This window comes from Protopterus annectens, chromosome 2.part1 (genome assembly GCF_019279795.1).
Source record: "Protopterus annectens isolate FY-2018-M chromosome 2.part1, PAN1.0, whole genome shotgun sequence".
Taxonomy (NCBI): Eukaryota; Metazoa; Chordata; order Ceratodontiformes; family Protopteridae; genus Protopterus; species Protopterus annectens.
Window position 1 is genome coordinate 1,797,674,978 of NC_056729.1, and position 19,091 is coordinate 1,797,694,068.

A 19,091-nucleotide genomic window follows, 5' to 3' on the forward strand; every position below is an offset into this window, starting at 1 on the left:
AAGGCCCCTTAGATCAGGGGATTAAAAACTCCTGCAAGTGCACAAACCTAATCCCCCCCAACCGACAACAACTGCTTTACTGTTGCACAGTAGCCAAAAACTGGAATGCTCTGCCTTATCTACTTAGAACAACTGAAAACCCCACCTCCTTTAAAACTTCTCTACACAATCATCATCTTCATGCTGGATATGAGCTGTACTAAAACTCCCTAGCTCACACTGCCTACACCCCTCTTAAGTTATCTATTTCATGTGCTCATATAATAGCAATATAAAAGGAGACCAAAGAGAAATTATTGATGTTAATACTTCTTGAAACTTCAACTTATGAATATTACCATTATTGGTCTTTACTATGTATTTTGTATAAATCTCTACTTATTTCTTTTCTACAGTTTAGGCTATTCTTTTTACTGTGTATTTTGTATAATTTAGTCTTGTAGACTCAAATCTTGTAATTTTAACTGTTAAAATCTTGTTTTGTGAAACTTTAAAATTTTGTACTGTGGAGTGTTTCTCTCCAGGCCTCCAGTGATAATAGGTTCTCTATGGCCCAGTGGACTTTACCAGTAAACAAAATGCAAATAAAATAAAGTAAAAATAAGTAAATAAAAATATCCAAATTGGAGGTAGAAGGGTTCCACTGTCAATACATTACTACAGGTGAAGTGACAAGGGGTAACGGGAAAAAACTTCTACTGCACATGCACTGCTACTGGGAATGTGACCATAAGTGTGCAGGCAGGGGTTATGCCCTATACACAAAGACTATCATAGCAGTTAAACTCAGGGCTGGTAGATGAATCTGATCCAAGAAATATAAATGATATTGTAATGAAAAATGAGAATGGTGGAGGTTACATCTTAAATGAAGGGAGAGTCAGTATGTTCAGTTCTGCTTGTACAGCAGTACATTCGCAGGGCTTTGGGCCCGTCTTGACTAGTGCAGCCATTTGGAATGTGCAGCAGATGTTTGCAATATAATACAGGAGCAAAATGTTCATGCATTCATAAAACACTGAATGCCCTGGTCCTGCTCAGCATATACTTCCAGTTATAGTATGCAGAGAAGGTATTCTTCATAAATATTGTCCATGGTGAAATTCTAAAAAATTATATTTTTTCTCTTTGCTGAATTATTTTACACATGTGCTTTTTCGAATTTAGCATGCTGTTCTTCCATATTTCCCATTTTATTCTCCAGAATTTGTTTGAGGTACCTTACCCCTGGGGTTCCAGATCTTAGCCAAGGCTCTTGCCTCCCCCATTGTGCCTTTTTTAGGCAATGTCCCAAAGACAAATCTTCCAACATGAAAGATCTGTCTAAAAGCAAACTGAAGGCCATGCTGCTCAATACTAGGAGCTTTAATCTGAAAATGCACTCACTGGAGACTCTCCTCACACTGGAAGATGCCAATGTCTGTCACGGAAACTTGGTTCAGGGCTGTGGAGAGCACTTCTGCTCTACTAAGCTATACCACATTCCACACTTTCTGACCCCAAAATGAGGTCAGAAAGACTAAGGGTGGTGGAGTCTCTATCTTCATTAAAGACAGACCCACCTCCAGACTGGTTTACCAGCATGACACATTGGAATTACTCCAGGTGCAACTGACAGTTGGCAAGACACCCATCCAAGTTCATAGCCAGCTACCTCTTACCTGGACCTACTTGACTCCATCAAGGTACCCCCTAACACCCTAATCCCTGGTGACTTCAATTACCCCACCATAGACTGGGTGAACTATTCCTGCACTAATGCACTCACCCAATGATTCCTTGACTTCATCAACTCTAATGCACTATACCAGCTGGTCTCATCCCTCACAAGGGGAGATAACACACTGGACTTGGTTCAACATGGGTGACTGTTGCACCACTCCCATAGTATGTTCTTCCCTGGTGAGATCAGATTATCAGTCTTTTTCATTCAAAGTTTCTATCCCACCCAACCCCTCCCCAGCCATAACCAGGCTAAAAAACTTCTCAAAAGCTGACTACACCCTCCTAAGGGAGGGTATCAGCAGCTTCACGCCACTGCCCCCATCAGAGGATGCAGACAACTATGCTAAACAGTACAGTGCAGTATACAAGCACCTGTACAACTACATGGACTCAGCCATACCCAACAGAACTAAAACCTGCTCCTGAAGGAAACACAAACCTGTCTGGTGGAAGTCCTCTATCAACATGCTTTACAACAAAAGGAAGAAACTGTTGTCCAAGGGTAAAAAGGAACAAATTCCAAATTAAAAAATCTCCCTCCTCTGCCTCAACAAGCAAATTAGATCACTAGTGAAAAACTCCAAAGCCAATTATGAGTTGAAACTAGCCTCCAAAACAAAGGAAAACCACAAGTCCTTCTTCAGTTACATTAGGAACCTCCATATCAAAGCCCAAGTTGGTTCCAAATTAGCACTTAAAAGTACCACTTACACTGATTCTGCTGATTTAGCCAGCCTACTAGCTAATAAGTTCACTGCAAACTTCACCCCCTCATCGCCCCCCAAAGGTCCAGTTAACATCCCCAACACTTGTCCCATGCCTCACATCTCCATAGATCATATGTTAAAGGCCCTATCCAAGGCAAAGAACACATCTTACATGGGACCTGATAATATTCCAGACTGTATTCTGCACCATCTCCAGCAAGAACTAGCTTTGCTACTGAGCACCCTATTCAACCACAGCCTAATTACAGGCTTCATTCCAGCAGAGTGGAGAACCACCATTGTCATCCCCTTACACAAAGGTGGTGCCACTACTGAACTGGGAAACTATCACCCCATTAGCTTGACAAGTCTGATCTGTAAAGCCATGGAGCGTATTATTATGGATCTCATAAACGAGGACATAGGCAGTCTCCAAACACTCATCCCCACCCAATTCAGACTCCTCAGGGGCAGATCTTGCCTATTAAACTAGTAGACTTCTTTGAGGCCATCATCAAGGCCCTGGATGAGGGAATGTCAGTACATACAGCTTACCTTGACCTGGCCAAGGCCTTTGACACAATCCCCCACTCAGGCATCATTGAAAAGCTAACACAACTTGGTGTTAATCCCTATCTTATCAGATGGGTGGCCAACTGGCTCACAGATAGGACCCATAAGGTCAAAATAGGTGCCACCACCTCTGACAGCAGACCTGTCACTAGTGATGGTTTCCAGGGATCTGTCCTGGGACCCCTACTGATTGGCATCTACTTCTCAGAGGTCCAGGCAAAGACCAAGGGCCTGTGGCTAACCAATTTTGTGGATGACTCTAAGTTGGGTGCTGTCATTGACTCCCCAAATGACATTAATATACTGCAAGAGGGTCTCACAGCTACAAATAACTGGTGCCAAAGTCATGACCTTAAGTTAAATGCAAAAAAATGTATTGTCATACCAATCGACAAAAACACGGCCCCTACTGATTGCCACATCAACGGCAACCTCCTTAGCACACAACCCGTGGTGAGACACCTGGGTACTCAGGTTGACAACAATCTCACATTCGACCATCATGTGGCGGCAGTGGTCAGAAAAGCCTTCTACTTGGTTTATCTCATAAGTAAAGGGATTGCATCCAGAAAAAAAGGAGGTTGTTACCTCTCTGTACTCCTTTTTCATTAGATCTATAATTGAGTATAATGCCCCATTTGGTATGTACCTATCCAAACACCTGCACCAACTGGAAAGGCCACAGAAATACCTCACAAAGAGAATCCATGGCCTCCAACACCTGTCTTATGTGGACAGGCTCAAATCACTATCAATTTACTTGGTATCATACAGATTGCTCAGAGGTGGTCTTTGTCTCACCTACAAGGCAATATCGGACCCTGACCTACTACAGATGCTCCATATCCATTAGTCTAACTCCTCACGCATTACCCACTCAATAGGCCTAAATCTAATATTTGACTACAACAAAACCTGCTAGAGAGACAGGTTTGTCTCCTAGAGGCTGCCCCGTCTCTGGAATAGACTTCCCATACACGTCAAACAGAGTACCTTGCTGACCCTCTTCAAGCGCAACCTTGATGAGTGGATGGGAAACCACAAATTTGTCCCAGGGGTTCCAACTTTGCCCCTCACTGACAGGGGCGACAGGTACTGACTGAGGTTTATTTTTTGGGGATAAACTCTTGGCTAGGCTTGTAAGGGCCCCAGGGCCATTAGCCTAGTAACCTCCTATGATCCTATGATTAAAATAAAACTGTTTAAAATCTGATAAAAAAAAAAAAAAAAATTTTCTTGCAATTTTATTTCAAGTATTGCAAAGTCTTTTTCTTGGTAATGCTTATGAACCAGTTTTTTTTTGTAACACCTTCCTTTTGTATAATATTTCTGATTTGAATGTATAACAACTCTTGATTATATAAACCCATCTTTTTGTGGAGCTTTTCTCCCCGGGCCTCTACTGAAAATGGACATATATCCAGCTAGACTAGCCCGGTCAACAAATGTAAAATAAATAAATAATAAATGTAAAATAAATAAATAAATGATACTTTAACATTATATCTACCTTAAAGAACACACTACATTTGCACTTCTCAAATGGTTAGTGACTTACAAATCTGAGGTTTTGTCTCTGTTGCCCTCCACCTCATTTTAAAAGTCTCAGGTTCAAGAGTGGTCCATCTTGAGAAGTTACAGTTCTCATTTTAAGGTAAACCAGCTAAACTATGACATATTCAGGGCCTTGGCAATAACATATCTTCCTTTCTGTAATTTATGATTTCCTTTTATCATTTCTTCCTCCATTATCCCTACCCTTGAAGGCTTTAAATGTGACTTGCTTAGATTGGGGTTACAGAACCTATATCCATGGTGATCAGAAGTAATACTTTGTTTCATTGCTTATCCATCATGTGGGTTGACTTAAATAATTACATTATAAAGAGAAGTATTCTGCCTTTTCTCTGTCTGTCCCACTTATTCCTGTACCACAGTACCACACAGGCCATGATGCGTTGACACCTCAGCCATGTTTTTTGTTTACTCTTTAATTACTACAATGCTATAGCAACTTTGGGCCATCAATGCTACAAGTGAGGAGTCAATTTCACAACCTCCTATGACCTAATAGGCATTTCATTCTATTTTGCCCTGGTATTTCTTTAGTTAAGATCATCCCTTTCCTTCATTCTGAATAATGCACTCCTGCTCTAATCCAGTCTCATTCTGTACCTCACACTCCAAAAACAGTTGTGTAATTTTGTGAAAAGGGACTAAACTTCCACATATTGTTAACTAATGAAAATATTACATTTGGTGGTTGCCAGGTCACTGCTGTAAACTTCAGAGCTGAAAACAACTACTATATGAACTTTCTAGTTGTTTTCTTTTTCATAGCTGTTGTAACATTTAACAGATTAACCTAGTTTATGTCAAAAGTTAAAAATAATTAAAATAAATATACCATGTCATTGATAAAGTAAAATATAATGCAAATCATGGTAGTAAGAAGAGATGATCAGAAATTGTTCTACTTTTTAGGATATAAACAACATTCATATCATGGATAGAACAAAGACCACTTCTAACAGGACAGTCATTGAACTGAACTCCAAATACTACTGCCTTGAAGTAGTAATACATAATAAGGATTATAGGGGCACATTCCCCTGCATAGTAGACATAACTGTTTTGCCCTCCCCCAAACCAGAAATTAGATACTGAAAACCTGTTTTCAAAACCACTTGAAGAGCCTTGCTTGATGATATGATTTTCCAAGCCAGGCTTGATGATAGAATTTTCTAGTCTGCTTTAAATACCATATCTATTAATTTCAAGTTTATTAAAGTTAATGACTATGACCTGGGTTAATTTCCAAGTTAATCAATCAGTAAACAATTTATAGGCTGGCACTGTGGCACGGAAGGTTAAAGCCGTGACTGAAATTCAGATAACCTGGGATTAGCTAGTGACCCAGCTGCAAAAGGTCAGTGAGGATGGGGGAGGGGATGAGAAGCCAATGCTGGACCCATGCTGGGGTGGAGGGGGGGTAGAAGGAGGCAGTCTAGCCCACTGCAGTCCCTTCACAAAAATATTTCTTGTGTTTTCCTCCTTGTCAACATACTAGAGTTGCTAGTAGATTATGTTTTGACAAAAAGATTTGCAGAATTCCTATGTCCGTTATTACAATTAACAGGGACACAGGATATTATCATGACATCATTTAGTTTTGTTTCATTTGTTCGTTAACCAGAAAAGTGCACTGGGCACAGGTTCCTCTTTTCAGTAGTCACATTCTATCTCTGTTTGGTTAACAATGTCCTCAGTCATATGACTTGCAATGGGAGATTAAAGGAATCTAACCAAGGACAAGAATGAACACTTAATTGCTTCCTGTAGTCCATGGTTTGATTCCCACAGTCCCCATTTGCCTCCTGTGTAAACCTGATTAAGTCACTTAACAGACAGTGCTCCTTGGTTGAGTCTGATAAAGGTCCATGTAGATTAGTGCTTTGTCTAGGATAATGGTGTGTAGATATGCTTGTTGGTATGACTAGGCTCCTTGGACTGTCTACCTTAAATAATGCCACCTCTTACCTGAGGGAATATACACCTATGATAACTGTCATTCTGAGAGAATGAAGGGGAAGGGGCAGCCCTCTAGATTGTCATTTTAACACCACCATCGGGGATGCTGATGGTAAATAAGTCTTACAATCTTAGAAAACAAGAATGCCTAGGTTATAAATAAATACAAGACGTACCAGTAACATTGTTGTTGCAAAATATTTTCAGGGTTTGTATCATAAGAACAAAACAAAAAAAAAACATGTCTTCTTCTTTTCTTAGCCACTGTTTAAGCTCTGTTTGCTGCAACAGCATTTTCATGAATGGTGGTGGAAAAGTACGGCACATGTTCATTTACATTCAGTATTACAAGCCTGCACTATATGCAAAGCTAGTGTAATACACCAGTTATTTTAACAGCAGTACTAAAACACAAAAGAAAAGATGTAGTTCCACCCCTACAAATTTGAATCCACTTTGAAGAATGCCTCTGGCTACTTTTGTGCCCTGTATCCTGAGCAACACTATACTAATGCCAAATGTAAATTAGACCATTGTGGGATAATACGTAAACACACAGATACACAGACACAGACACACACACACACACACACACACACACACACACACACACACACACACACACACTCTCACATATATTTGTTATTGTAACGGTTGCACCCCCTTCACCACCCTTTTCTCCAAATTGGTGCAGACACAGAGGTAGTATGTTTAGAGTTTGAGGAGATGGGTGCATATCATCTAGGAATGAGAGAGTTGGGGTAGGGGTGTAGTACCCAGTAAAATGATTAGATATCTATTTATTGATTGACTGGTTGATTTGTATTTGTTTTCCGGGTAAAACACTGATCTTCATGGGACATTTTCAGACTTAGCCCAGGAGTGGTGTCTGGTTAAGTGGCTCATTTAAAATAACACGGTTAGACAATGGATGCTGGGGAAATCAAACCTTGCACTATATCAATACCCTTTTGCTTATATTTGCAGTGGTCAAATGGGAAAGTGCAATAGTATGGTCAGGTAACTGTGTCACTCACTTACTGTACAAGATATAGAAACAGACACTAAAAGTATAGTATAAGTAGTACATAAAGTGATTCAAACTGTTTTTTAAATCAGCTCCAGTTGGTAAGCCTGAAAATTACTTTTAGCCTTAAACTAATCATGCCCTATGCAGTCAAATGAAATGTTGTAAGAGAGTTTTGCTTGTCAGCATCTAACTGCAGTTTGCAAAACCAGTAGATCTACCACTTGAAATTAGTGAAATTAATATAAGCAAAGTCACTGGGATCTAGGCACTGTCCACCACTAACAGCTTTGCCCTATCGGGGTAAAGACAGGGCAGTAATCTCAGTTTATGTTCCTTAGCAGCTTGTGATATCAAGGAAAAGAGTAAATTCAGGCAGCAGTAGCAGAGCACCTATTAGATAAAGTGGGACAACGAGTCAATGCTGATAACAGGGGACCTGAATGCACATTTCTGCATTTCACCACCAACTTTCCTTATGCACCTTATTTCCATATCTGGCTCATCCACATATATGTTCTGTACTCCTCACATGTGCTGTTTTGAGGAGCTGCCATTCTTCTTCAGCTCCACCTATTTTCTCTTCTTCCTGATGTGCTAAAGCCCTGAGTAATTCATTGAACTCTTGTGATTTCTCTCCAGTCAACATCCAGGTCTTCAGCCTAGTCTCTATTGAACTCATAGCATTCCCTGACCACTGCTTGCAGCTGATTGTAGCAACCAGTGATTTATGCTGTGGACAGACTATTTCATTCGGAATGACTTTGTAATCATGGATTCTACCCCAGTGCCCTTTCCTTACTCGGAGGAAGTCTACCTGAGTTGCATATTGACCACTCTTGTATGTGATGTTGTGAAAGTCTCTCTTGTTGAACCGTATGTTGGCCACTATCAATCCATTTGCAAAACAGAAGTCTAGAATGGCCTGTTATTCTTTATTCCTGTTGCCCAACCCCTGTGGACCAAGGCAGTCCTTATGTCCTGTTCTATTTTCTGTGATATGTGTATTCAGCACCAATTCATGTTGTCCTGCTTTATCTATTAGGTCCTGAAACTGCTGTCTGAATGCACCCGTTTCTTTACTATAACAACCCTGCTGTTGGGAATAGGGTGAGATTATGAATAGTGCCCTACCCCTATACTGGACTCTGATTTCCATGAGTCTGTCACTAACTGAATAGACAGGTGAGACAGATATGTGTCCCAGAGACTGCCCGTCCGCTGGAATAGGCTTCCTATTCACGTGAAGCAGAGCCCTTCCCCTGGCCATCTTCAAGCACAAGCTGGACCAAAGGTTGGGAAATCGCAAATTCACTCCTGGGGTGGTGCTCATATCCCTTATGGACAGAGGCAGTTAGTAAAAATTGTCAAAACCCTACCTGCTGACCCTTGTTATCTTCCCCCTAGGGATAGAAAATTGGGTAAAATCTGGGTAAAAACTGTCTAGGTCTGTAAGGGCTCTTGAGCCATTAGGCTAGTAATCTCCGATGAATCTATAATTCTGATGACATCCTGACTGTCTTCTAAAGCTTCCCTCACTACAATTCTCACACCATTATTAGTCTGTCCTCCTGTGTAGTAGACTCTGGACCCCAAGCCAAGTTCTTTGCTGCACTGCCCTTTCATCTTGTCTCTTGGATGCATAGGATGTCCAGCATCCTCTGTACCATCATGTCATCCACTGCCAAGATCCAGCCTGTCAGTGAGCCTACACTGACTGTAGCAATTCTTAGTTCATGTTTGGCAGGTTGATTGGTTTTAAGTCCAGCCTTTGCTCAACAGAGGTATCTCAGGTAACCCAAGCTGGGCAATGGGACACTGGCTGGCCAATAGCTTATTGACCAACATACACTGGCCAACAGGGGCACATATACCCCTCCCACAGTTAGCACTGGTCCCTGGCATAGGTCAGAGTAGGCTGGATCCTCAATTCACTTATCAACAGCAAAAATCCATGCCCATTTGGTGACATTAGTCAACAAAAGCAAATCACGTACAACCATATTTTACACTGCCCAGTGGCTATCCCTGACATAACATGCAGTCTGTGATCCATGTTCTCGGATACTGTGCACCACAGTTGATGCCCAAAGCAGACGGTTTATCCAACTCTTCCCCCTATAGGGCACTATCTAAAGTCGGTGCTGCTGCCCACAGTTCCATTGTTAGGTGAAGCTGAGGTGGGACGAACCACACAGAGACCCAAGGAGAACATGCAAACTCCATACGGGCATTGGCCAGAGGTCAGAAGACCTTGACTGTTATGCCAACCAGTCATCAAAAGAAAGAAGGAGTGCAGGAAAAAGTGGGAGACAGAAAAGACAGACCAGGTTAAGAAAGAGTACTGCTTGGCTAACAAAGAAGCTAAGAAAAGAGTTGCAGTAGCAAAGAAGAAGACATCAGAGGCACACTACCAGCTTCCGGAAAGTGACTGGGTAGATCGCACATAGAAACTCTATCAAGTTACAAGGCAAAGACAGAAAAGATAAAGAAGATAGTCAGACACCCTTCATAAAGAAGCTATAGTACCCAGACACAGCCTATGATGAAAGAAGAGGAGGAGCCCACCTTAGAAGTATGAACAGCACTAAGGAAAATGAAGCCAGGGAAAGCAGCAGGCTCAGATGAGGTCACAGCAGGTATGGTCAAGATGTTGAGTGAGATAGGGGAGAAATGGCTACTGACGGTACTCATAGCAAAATGTAGAGAAAGATGTATCCAGAGAATAGTAAAACGTAAGAAGAGAGATGAGCAGTTCTGATTCAGATCAGGATGCAGCACAAGCAACACAATGTTTGCAGTGAGACAGATAGTTGAGAAGAAGTTACAGATGAGGATGAGGTCCAACTAGATATTCCTAGGCTAGCATATGACAGGGTCCAAAGAAAACTGATTTGGACAGTGCTATGATGATTTGAAGTCCTGGAAATGTTGGAAGAATTATTTCAGGCTATGTACAAGGACCCAATGACACAAGTACAAAGAGTTTTTGGACTCATTGGTTTTCATACTGGTGATGGGCTACATTAGCAGACCGCTCAGAGGGGGCAGATAAACAAAGCTGCTTTATGCAAATATTGCGACATTACAGGCAGAATCTGAGCAAGAACTTCAGTAAGTGGTTGAGAACGGAATACAAAACTGAAAGCACACAGGATGAAACTGAGTGCAAATAAGACAGTTGTAATGGCAGTAAATAGGGAAAATCAGAAGAAGCTGAAAACTGAGATAGAAGGAAGAATAGTGGAACAGGTTAACAGTTTCAAGTATCTGGGAGGGGTGGTTAAGGAAAAGGGAAGTCTGAATGAGGAGGTCAAAGCTAGAATCAGAGAGGCTGTAGCCAACTGGCACAGAGTGTCATGGGTAGTCTGTGACATGAGAAAGCTAAAGAAGCTGAAAGTAAACTGTATAAAACAGTGGTGATGGGTAGTCTGTGACATGAGAAAGCTAAAGAAGCTGAAAAGTAAGCTGTATAAAACAGTGGTGCAACTAGTACTGCTGAAGGGTATAGAAACCTGGGCACTGAGGGCAGAGCAGTTGAGTAAACTAAAAGTGATGAAGATGAATTATCCAAGACAGGAATTAAGATGCAAATTGTGAGGCAGATGAAGAAATATGGACATCAGTGTAGAAGTCCAAGTAACTTCACTTGCAAAGAAGGTCACAGAGAATAGATTACAGTGGTTTGGGTAAATGTGCAGGAAAGCAGAATACAATCTGGTGAAGAAGATTTGGGCAGACAGGAAGAAGGTAAGAGGAAACGAGGACCTCCAGCAAAGAGATAGTTGGATTCTGTGAGAGAAGACCTACGACAGCCAGGCATATCTATTGAAGGTAGGAGGGTGCCACTGAATTGAGAATGATGACAAAAGTTGATGCAACACCCTGACCCCATGCAGTAAACTGGAAAAAGGGGGTTGATGATGATCATGATTGAGGAGGAGGAGGATGATGATGTTTGTTCTTTCAAAGGTCATATTCTACATTAAGGAATCTCTGTGGCTGTTGCACTGTAGGAACATGTTTTATTATTTATGCTCTACACTGCATTCTCCTCCCCTTCCCCAGTGAAAGATGTGCTCCCCTGCTTCCACATGCACAGTCTGCTACTGATGTCTGCTGATGCCACCATCCCTATTACTACTGCCTGCCTCACTGCAGTCTCCTCCCCTTCCCCAGTGAAGGATGTGCTCTCCTGCTTCCACATGCACAATCTGCTACTGATGTCTGCTGATGCCACCATCCCTATTACTACTGCCTGCCTCACTGCAGTCTCCTCCCCTTCCCCAGTGAAGGATGTGCTCTCCTGCTTCCACATGCACAATCTGCTACTGATGTCTGCTGATGCCACCATCCCTATTACTACTGCCTGCCTCACTGAAGTCTCCTCCCCTTCCCCAGTGAAGGATGTGCTCTCCTGCTTCCACATGCACAATCTGCTACTGATGTCTGCTGATGCCACCACCCCTATTACTACTGCCTGCTTGATACAAGTCCACTGTCTTACACTAAGGGGTCTCGCAGGCATCACAGAATCTTACTACAAATCCCTTAAGATGTATTGATTAACTAGAGCCACACAAACCATTTCCATGTTTGAGGCTGGTCCTCCATTAACCAGACTGCTAATCAAACCAGAGTCACTGGCATAGCTGATAGCATCAGTACAGTGCCTCAAAATAGCTGCGTGAATGTTAATGAAATTCCAAATAAAATAAAATCATAAAAAAGACAATAAAGTGAGTTCCCGTTCCTCATTTATTTTACTAACCTCTGCAGTTAGATGGTGGATGTGGTAACTGATCGCTGCCATCGCCACAGTTATCAATGCCGGTATCATCACAGACCAGGCTTGCTGGAATACACTTCCCACTACTACAGTGGAAGTAGGATTCATTGCTGCAGTTTGAGGAGTTGGACCCTGAAAAACAAAATTATAATCCAGTGAGTAACTACAGAGCACAAAATACTCAAGCTTATTGTCGCATGGGTCAGTTGTCTTGCAAAGACTTCTAGCAATGTTTATCCTTTTGCAAAAGGTGCATTTTAGACTTGTATACATATACTTCATGGGTTGGTGATGAACCTGTGAACAATATTTATTTGAGTCCCAATACCAAAAGAAAATCATTGAGAGTCATTTTCAGCAAATCCAAGAGAAACACCAACAACAGTGAAAAAAGGGACAAAGTCCAGATTTGCTGAAAGCCACTACCAGCATAATTTCATCATAGTAATGAGACTTACAGAAAGAGTTCTCAAACAGCTGTCACATTCCTGTAATTCATGATGATCCAAGCAAAAGTGTTTTAAAGTGTATAGGAAAGATTTGCATACTTATGTGTTTGTGAAGAATCTAGTGAAAGTTAAGTGACACTACTCCTTTTCTTAGTTAGTGGTAAGTTTCTACCTTAGATAGAGAATGTATTCTATGACTGCACAGGGTACTCCTGTCAGATAGGGGGCAGTATTAAAATGATACAGATTCTGCATCAAGTAAGCAATAAAATATCACAGGAAGAGTAATCATTGTTGAATGATGCCTGCATAATTGCAGTCCGTGTTGTCAAGCCCAGTGTTTGCAAAGGTTGTGTAACTGACAGTTGAAATATTAACGTATTGAAAAATACTGCCCCTCGGTGTTAGATATATATAACATTTTTCAAGCGGTTACTGCAGACTAGAATTTTTACTTTCAGTAACCTTCTTCACTGTTTTTGTAGTTGAGAATTGACATTTTTGTTGGGATGTGTGTTCAATTTGTCTCTCATACCATATACAATATGCATTTTTTATTATTTCTAGGATGCAAGCTCAGTATTGAGATGGCTGTTTTGTATTTGACAGATTATTTTTTAAAGGAGTAAGTGACTGAGAACAAGTGCCCCTTTTCACAGACAACCCTTGAGCTGTGTGGTCAAATGATTTGCTCAGAATTAGACAATAGTCATATGAAGGTGGTTGCAATCAAACCCTGTACCCTTGACTACAAAGAGCAGCTTATTAACAGCTTAGATCCTCAATTCTTTGCACTGTTTACATTTGTTGGCTGGGTTAGTTCCACCAAGCTTGTAGCAGATGGCCAGGGAAGATCAGAGGTGAAATTTATACTCAGGGGAAAATTTGAACAGAACCCCTGGGAATGCTCTGCTGATTTAGTTAAGTATTCATTTACTATTATCCTGATATTCCACTTCTCTGAAATATTTTGCCTTGGTAGACTTAAATTATTTTAGTCGCTCAGTTTCATATATTTACTAAAGGGTTGTACATTTAGATGTTTTGTTTGCATAAATTATATACAGCTATATAAGTTTCTAACAGTATTTGCATGTTTATGTTTGTATGAATTTTTTCACTGACCTGGATTGTTATTGGAAAGGCTACCCTAAGAATCATTCACTTTACCACTTAACAAGCAATTAAATACATTTGGTTACTACTACTGCTTTTAGGATTAGTTTTTTCTTTACCATAGTTTTCCTAAAGTAAGGCAGCTGTATCAGAGATCTTATGCTCTTCAGCACAGTATTTTTTTTTTTTTTTGCTATTTTTTTCTCCCAGCCTTAGCAGCCTCAATGTTCCCACTGCCCCACTGCTGCATACATCACGGTCAGATCTCCAAGAGACTGGAATTTACTTGGACTAAAGAGATGAAATTGCTCTCCACTCACGCAATGCCCTACATACCTAGCCGCTGGAAAAACGGCAAGTGTACTTAACCTTGTAGAACCATGAAGCATCCTGAATCCATATGAGCATGTATTTACATTATATTATAAGTACACATGATTTGGTTAAGACTAGACTTCCTTTTCGGTATCACATATCTTATTGCCTAATTTTGACTCCATAAATACAGAATCTATAGGTTTTTCTAATCTTTCTTCTGTTAATTTTCATTAAATCTTTGGCATAAAATATTGCAGGTTTATGGAGTGGATATCATGAGTCTCTTCTGAATTGTCAAGTCAGCTTGAGAGTATATAAATGATTGCATAGGTAAGCTTGCCTGAAACTTTGCCAGTGATTACATAGATGTAGGTACAGGACAAGAGGTATATAAATAGATGTATAGCAGTATACTCATAAAAAGGGAAAGCACATCTGAAAACCTCACAAGTGGACAAACAAATGGAACTAAACAGCACCCAGAGAACCATAGAAAATTACCCACCTTTATTGTCTGATAATACAAAAATGGAAAACTGAAAAGACCTTCAGAAAGATAGGAGCTGACTAGAAAACAGATGTTTGACAATGTTGGTTGAAGGGAGTCACATACCATCTCCATGTTTTACAAGACTTCTCATTTTTTCTTTGATATTCTGTTATACAGATTGCAATTACCACGCTACACATCTAAATGACACAGTAGCATTGCAGCAATCTAACATGCTATAATACTGTGAAGATATGATATTTAATTATAATTTCAAATTTATTTGGGTACTTTAAACCAAAGCACTAGATACAAGAAATCAGCGCTGAGCAATCAAGTAGCATCCATACAAACAAATAAGATCAAATAAAATAAAGGAACAGATAAAATTCACCTATGACAAGTGATAATACCTGGTAAAAGTAAATAAAATAAATATAAAATAGACCATACTATCTTGTCAAGTGCAAGGACAAATAAATGAGTTTTGAGGGTCCTGACTAAACTGTTCTGGGTAGGGCATACCCAAAGCCATTGGGGCATTAGTTTTCATACATACAGAGCCAGTAAAGTAAACAAACGAGCACCAGGTGGTTCTAAATACACCTGAAGAACTTTCAGCAGCCCCTGAGTGGCCGTTTGCCATACCCAGGAGTTTCACTTTGGTGTCACAAGTTCCTTCAAGTACAAGGGATGGACAAATAAACTAAGAACAAGAATTTTAATGGAATATGAAACAAGACAACAATATGTTGATATGTGGAAGTACCAAAAGTAGCCTGGCCTCAGAGTTCTACACCAACCACAAGTAGTCAAGCTCAGAGTCAGGCAGTTCCAGGTAAAGGTTGTTACAGCAGTTGAGGTAGGTGGAGACTAGGGACAGGTGATTACTGAGAGTTCAGATGGAGACAATAGGTGCTTGAGCCTGGAGATGTTCTTCAAGTGAAAACAGGGAGTTTTAACAGCATGCACTTTATCCCAAAGTGTCAGCTGGGAGTTCAAGATCATTACTTGACCATTTGGTATGTACCCCTCAAGACATCTGCAACAACTGGAAAGGCCACAGAGATACCTCACTAAAAGAATCACAGGCCTAAAGCAGATGCCCTATGCTGACCATCTAAAAAAAACTCCAGCTATACTCTGTCGCATATCGTCTACTCAGAGGCGATCTCTGCTTAACATACAAGGCCATGTCAAACCCAAAGCTGTTGGACATGCTACACTTAAAGAAATCCCAATCCCTTAGAGCCACGCACTCCAGGGATCTAAACCTTGTCATCACAATAAACAAAACATGCTGGAGAGGTAGGTTCCTGACCCAAAGACTCCCCTGACCCAGAGACTCCCCAGACTCTGGAATAGACTACATGTCAAACAGAGCACCTCTTTGGCTCTCTTCAAAAGGAACTTTGACAATTGGATGGGAGATAGTAAATTCACCCCGGGGATCACATCAGTCTCCCTGCTAGACAGGGATCCAGGGAAGTAAATATTGTGGGAAGAAATAGCCAGGGAATTGTTATGGCTAGGCTTGTATAGGCCCTTGGGTGGATAGCCTAGTACCAACCTATGAACCTATACCCTTTTGGCAAACGCAAGCTTATTATCCTTGCAGAATATATATTCAGTGAGTAAAGGAGTAAAGGGATCTCTCAAGGTTGCATGAAAAGCCATGGCATCTGTATTGTAGATTTGTAAGTTCAACTGAAAATGAGAAAGTCATGAGTATATACAGACCTGGCATTTCACCTTGAAGAAATGAGACTTAAAACTGGGTGTAAGTAACCAGCATAGCAAAGATATGCTAATCCCCTACCCATGATTAGATCTCCTAATAGAAGCATGTACACCATGAATAAAAGAAGGCCCAAGATTGAGCCCAATGTCACTCCACAATCAAGAAGTATAGAGAAGAGGTATAAATACCCAAACTTGACTTTTGTGTATGGCCAAAAAAGTATGAAGCAAACTACTCTATGAAAACAGATCTTAAATGCTTTTTTTTCTCCCCTCCAATGCAGCTCTGACTATCAGTGCATTTCTGTATCTCTGTTCTTTGTCATGTCTACCCACCCCCAACAATTACCTCTGTACATTCTCTGAATGGTTGGGGCAAAGAGGATACTAAGGGCCTAAGGAAAGTTGTTATAACCAACCCTCATTCCACCTCCACCCCAGCAGTCACCTGATGCTACTAAGGACTACTCCCCTCTGTGGGCCACCCCCATTCACTATGTCCCCATCCTCTACCATGGATCATTTGCAGGGAGCTCTAAGGTGCCCGCCCTCCTCCCGTGGGATGGGCATGCCCACTCCTCCCTATTAGCACCTTAGACACCTGAACTGCTAATAGAATCAGCTTCCCCTAGGTCATACTTAATGCTTTATGCCTCTATGCCACAGTGCCAGCCAATATCTTAAATGCTTGATCAGGATGATGTAATCAATGTTGTCACATGCAGCTGAGAGATACTGCAGCTGAGAGAGGACAAGTACTGAATGACAGCTCTAGTTTACATCAATAAGGACAGCGATGACCACATGAATAAGGGCAGTCTTAGTGCTATGGCATGTGTGAATTAAAATGTACTCATGAGCAGTGAGATAGGACTCAAGTTGCACATAGACAATCTACTCAATAACCTTGCTTAAAAAAACATTGAAGAAAGCACAATATTTATTAAAGACATTGGTCTGAAGAGATATTTTTTTATGGTAGTTGTCACCAGGGCCTTCTATAAAGCCACAGCATCGGATGATACCATTAGGTGAGGATAACTGATTCTTATATAATTAATTCAGAAACTCCCCACTACCTGGGAAGCTATAGCCAGCAATGCTTGATGACAAATAGTACTTGTGTTATTTCAGAAAGTAAAAATTAGAAAGGCCATAGGCTCAAATAGCTATATGTCTTACTTGGTTAGCTACCAATTTAGCTAAGCAACGCCATCATTTAATTGGAAAGGGCTTGATGGCCTGTATAAACCATTGAATACTGATTCCCTTTTTAATAGTTAATTACAGATCTAGTTTTGAAAAAGCTGACATACAAGTTAGCTTCTATATTTTCTGTAAGTTATGGGTTATTCCTGTTACTTCTTATCTCATGTTTTCCATTTGTATTCACAAACAGTAGACAGACATAAGAAAATACACTAACTTTTGAATTTATCATTAACCATTTAGAACCCTCATATAAACTGCTTCAGTAGTTGCCAACATTGTGACTAAGTACATTTTTTGTACACAAACACCTGCAAAAGTATCATCTTCTCCTTGTTATACGTCAACTCCCAAATGTATTAGCACCCAAAAAAAGTTAATTGCCAGTAAATGGGCTTCTCTCCTTGGCTGTACAGTTAAATGAGGAAATAGACAGGATTACCCCCAGTCTACTTATATTGTCAAAACAAGTCTGACAGTTGTCAAAGAGGATTAAGCCTGTGAACTGATTGCAAGCTGCTTCCTCTGGTACAGAGTTCGATTCCTTCATTTGCCTGCTGTGTAAACATGTGCAAGTCACTTATCCAGAAAGTGTTTTTTGGGCAACTGTGCATGTGAGAAGGCTCGTTAATGGTCTCCTGGACTTCATGCCTTCCTATGATCTCTTGTCATATAAACAGAGCAGCATTATGAGCAGGTGAAAATCAAAGTGAAATGATTACAAAAGTAAAAATAAATTGGTGAGCTACATGCTGAAGTTATCTAAGACTGCAGTAATGCCTGCTCAGGTCCTCTCTCATCACACTAGCTATTAAAACAAGGTTCAACATCAGAAACTGAGAATGTTTAGTGTTCGGGTAATGGATATGTAGCAATTCTAACTCAATTGGTAATAGCCAGCGTCAACTGAGTCCCAACCAAAACTCAGGGGAGTACAAGAAAAGGACATTCCTGAATGCATTTAATTAATTTAATTACAGAAAATCTATTAAAAATAATATTTCCTTGATCATTTTACTTTTCAAATAATTCAATTTATTATACATCACACAAACTAATAACAATACAAGATGTCTTTGTGTGTTGAAATCAAAGCTGACTTATTATAAATTATCTCTTATCAAGGAGGCAGATGGTTTTAAATAGAACATAATTAAATACTGCCTTATGGACGAAGCGCAGGTCACCTCTAAGTAATGTAAAACAAACAGAATGCAATGGCAGTTCTTGAAGACTTCCTCAGTAATTTGGTATTCCAGCCTAATTACTCTTCAAGAAAGGAATCATTGTACCTTTGTAAGTGCTTCCAGGTAGCTTCTTCAAAGGTTATAAAATTCATCATTTAATTGAACAAAGGTTTGGATCACTAAGGTATAAAGTGACTTAATGACTTCCCCTGGAGTGATAAGACATGCCC

At 40.5% G+C, this 19,091-nt stretch overlaps 1 protein-coding gene across 1 annotated transcript in view; it reads right to left on the reverse strand.

The window, feature by feature from the left end:
- The window catches only part of LDLRAD2 (low density lipoprotein receptor class A domain containing 2), a 367,903-nt gene that overhangs the window by 96,259 nt on the left and 252,553 nt on the right, over positions 1-19,091 (reverse strand). Inside the window, exon 3 of the mRNA XM_044063239.1 lies at positions 12,335-12,484. Coding sequence (XP_043919174.1) covers positions 12,335-12,484 — 150 coding nt within the window. The remainder of the gene's footprint in view (positions 1-12,334; positions 12,485-19,091) is intronic.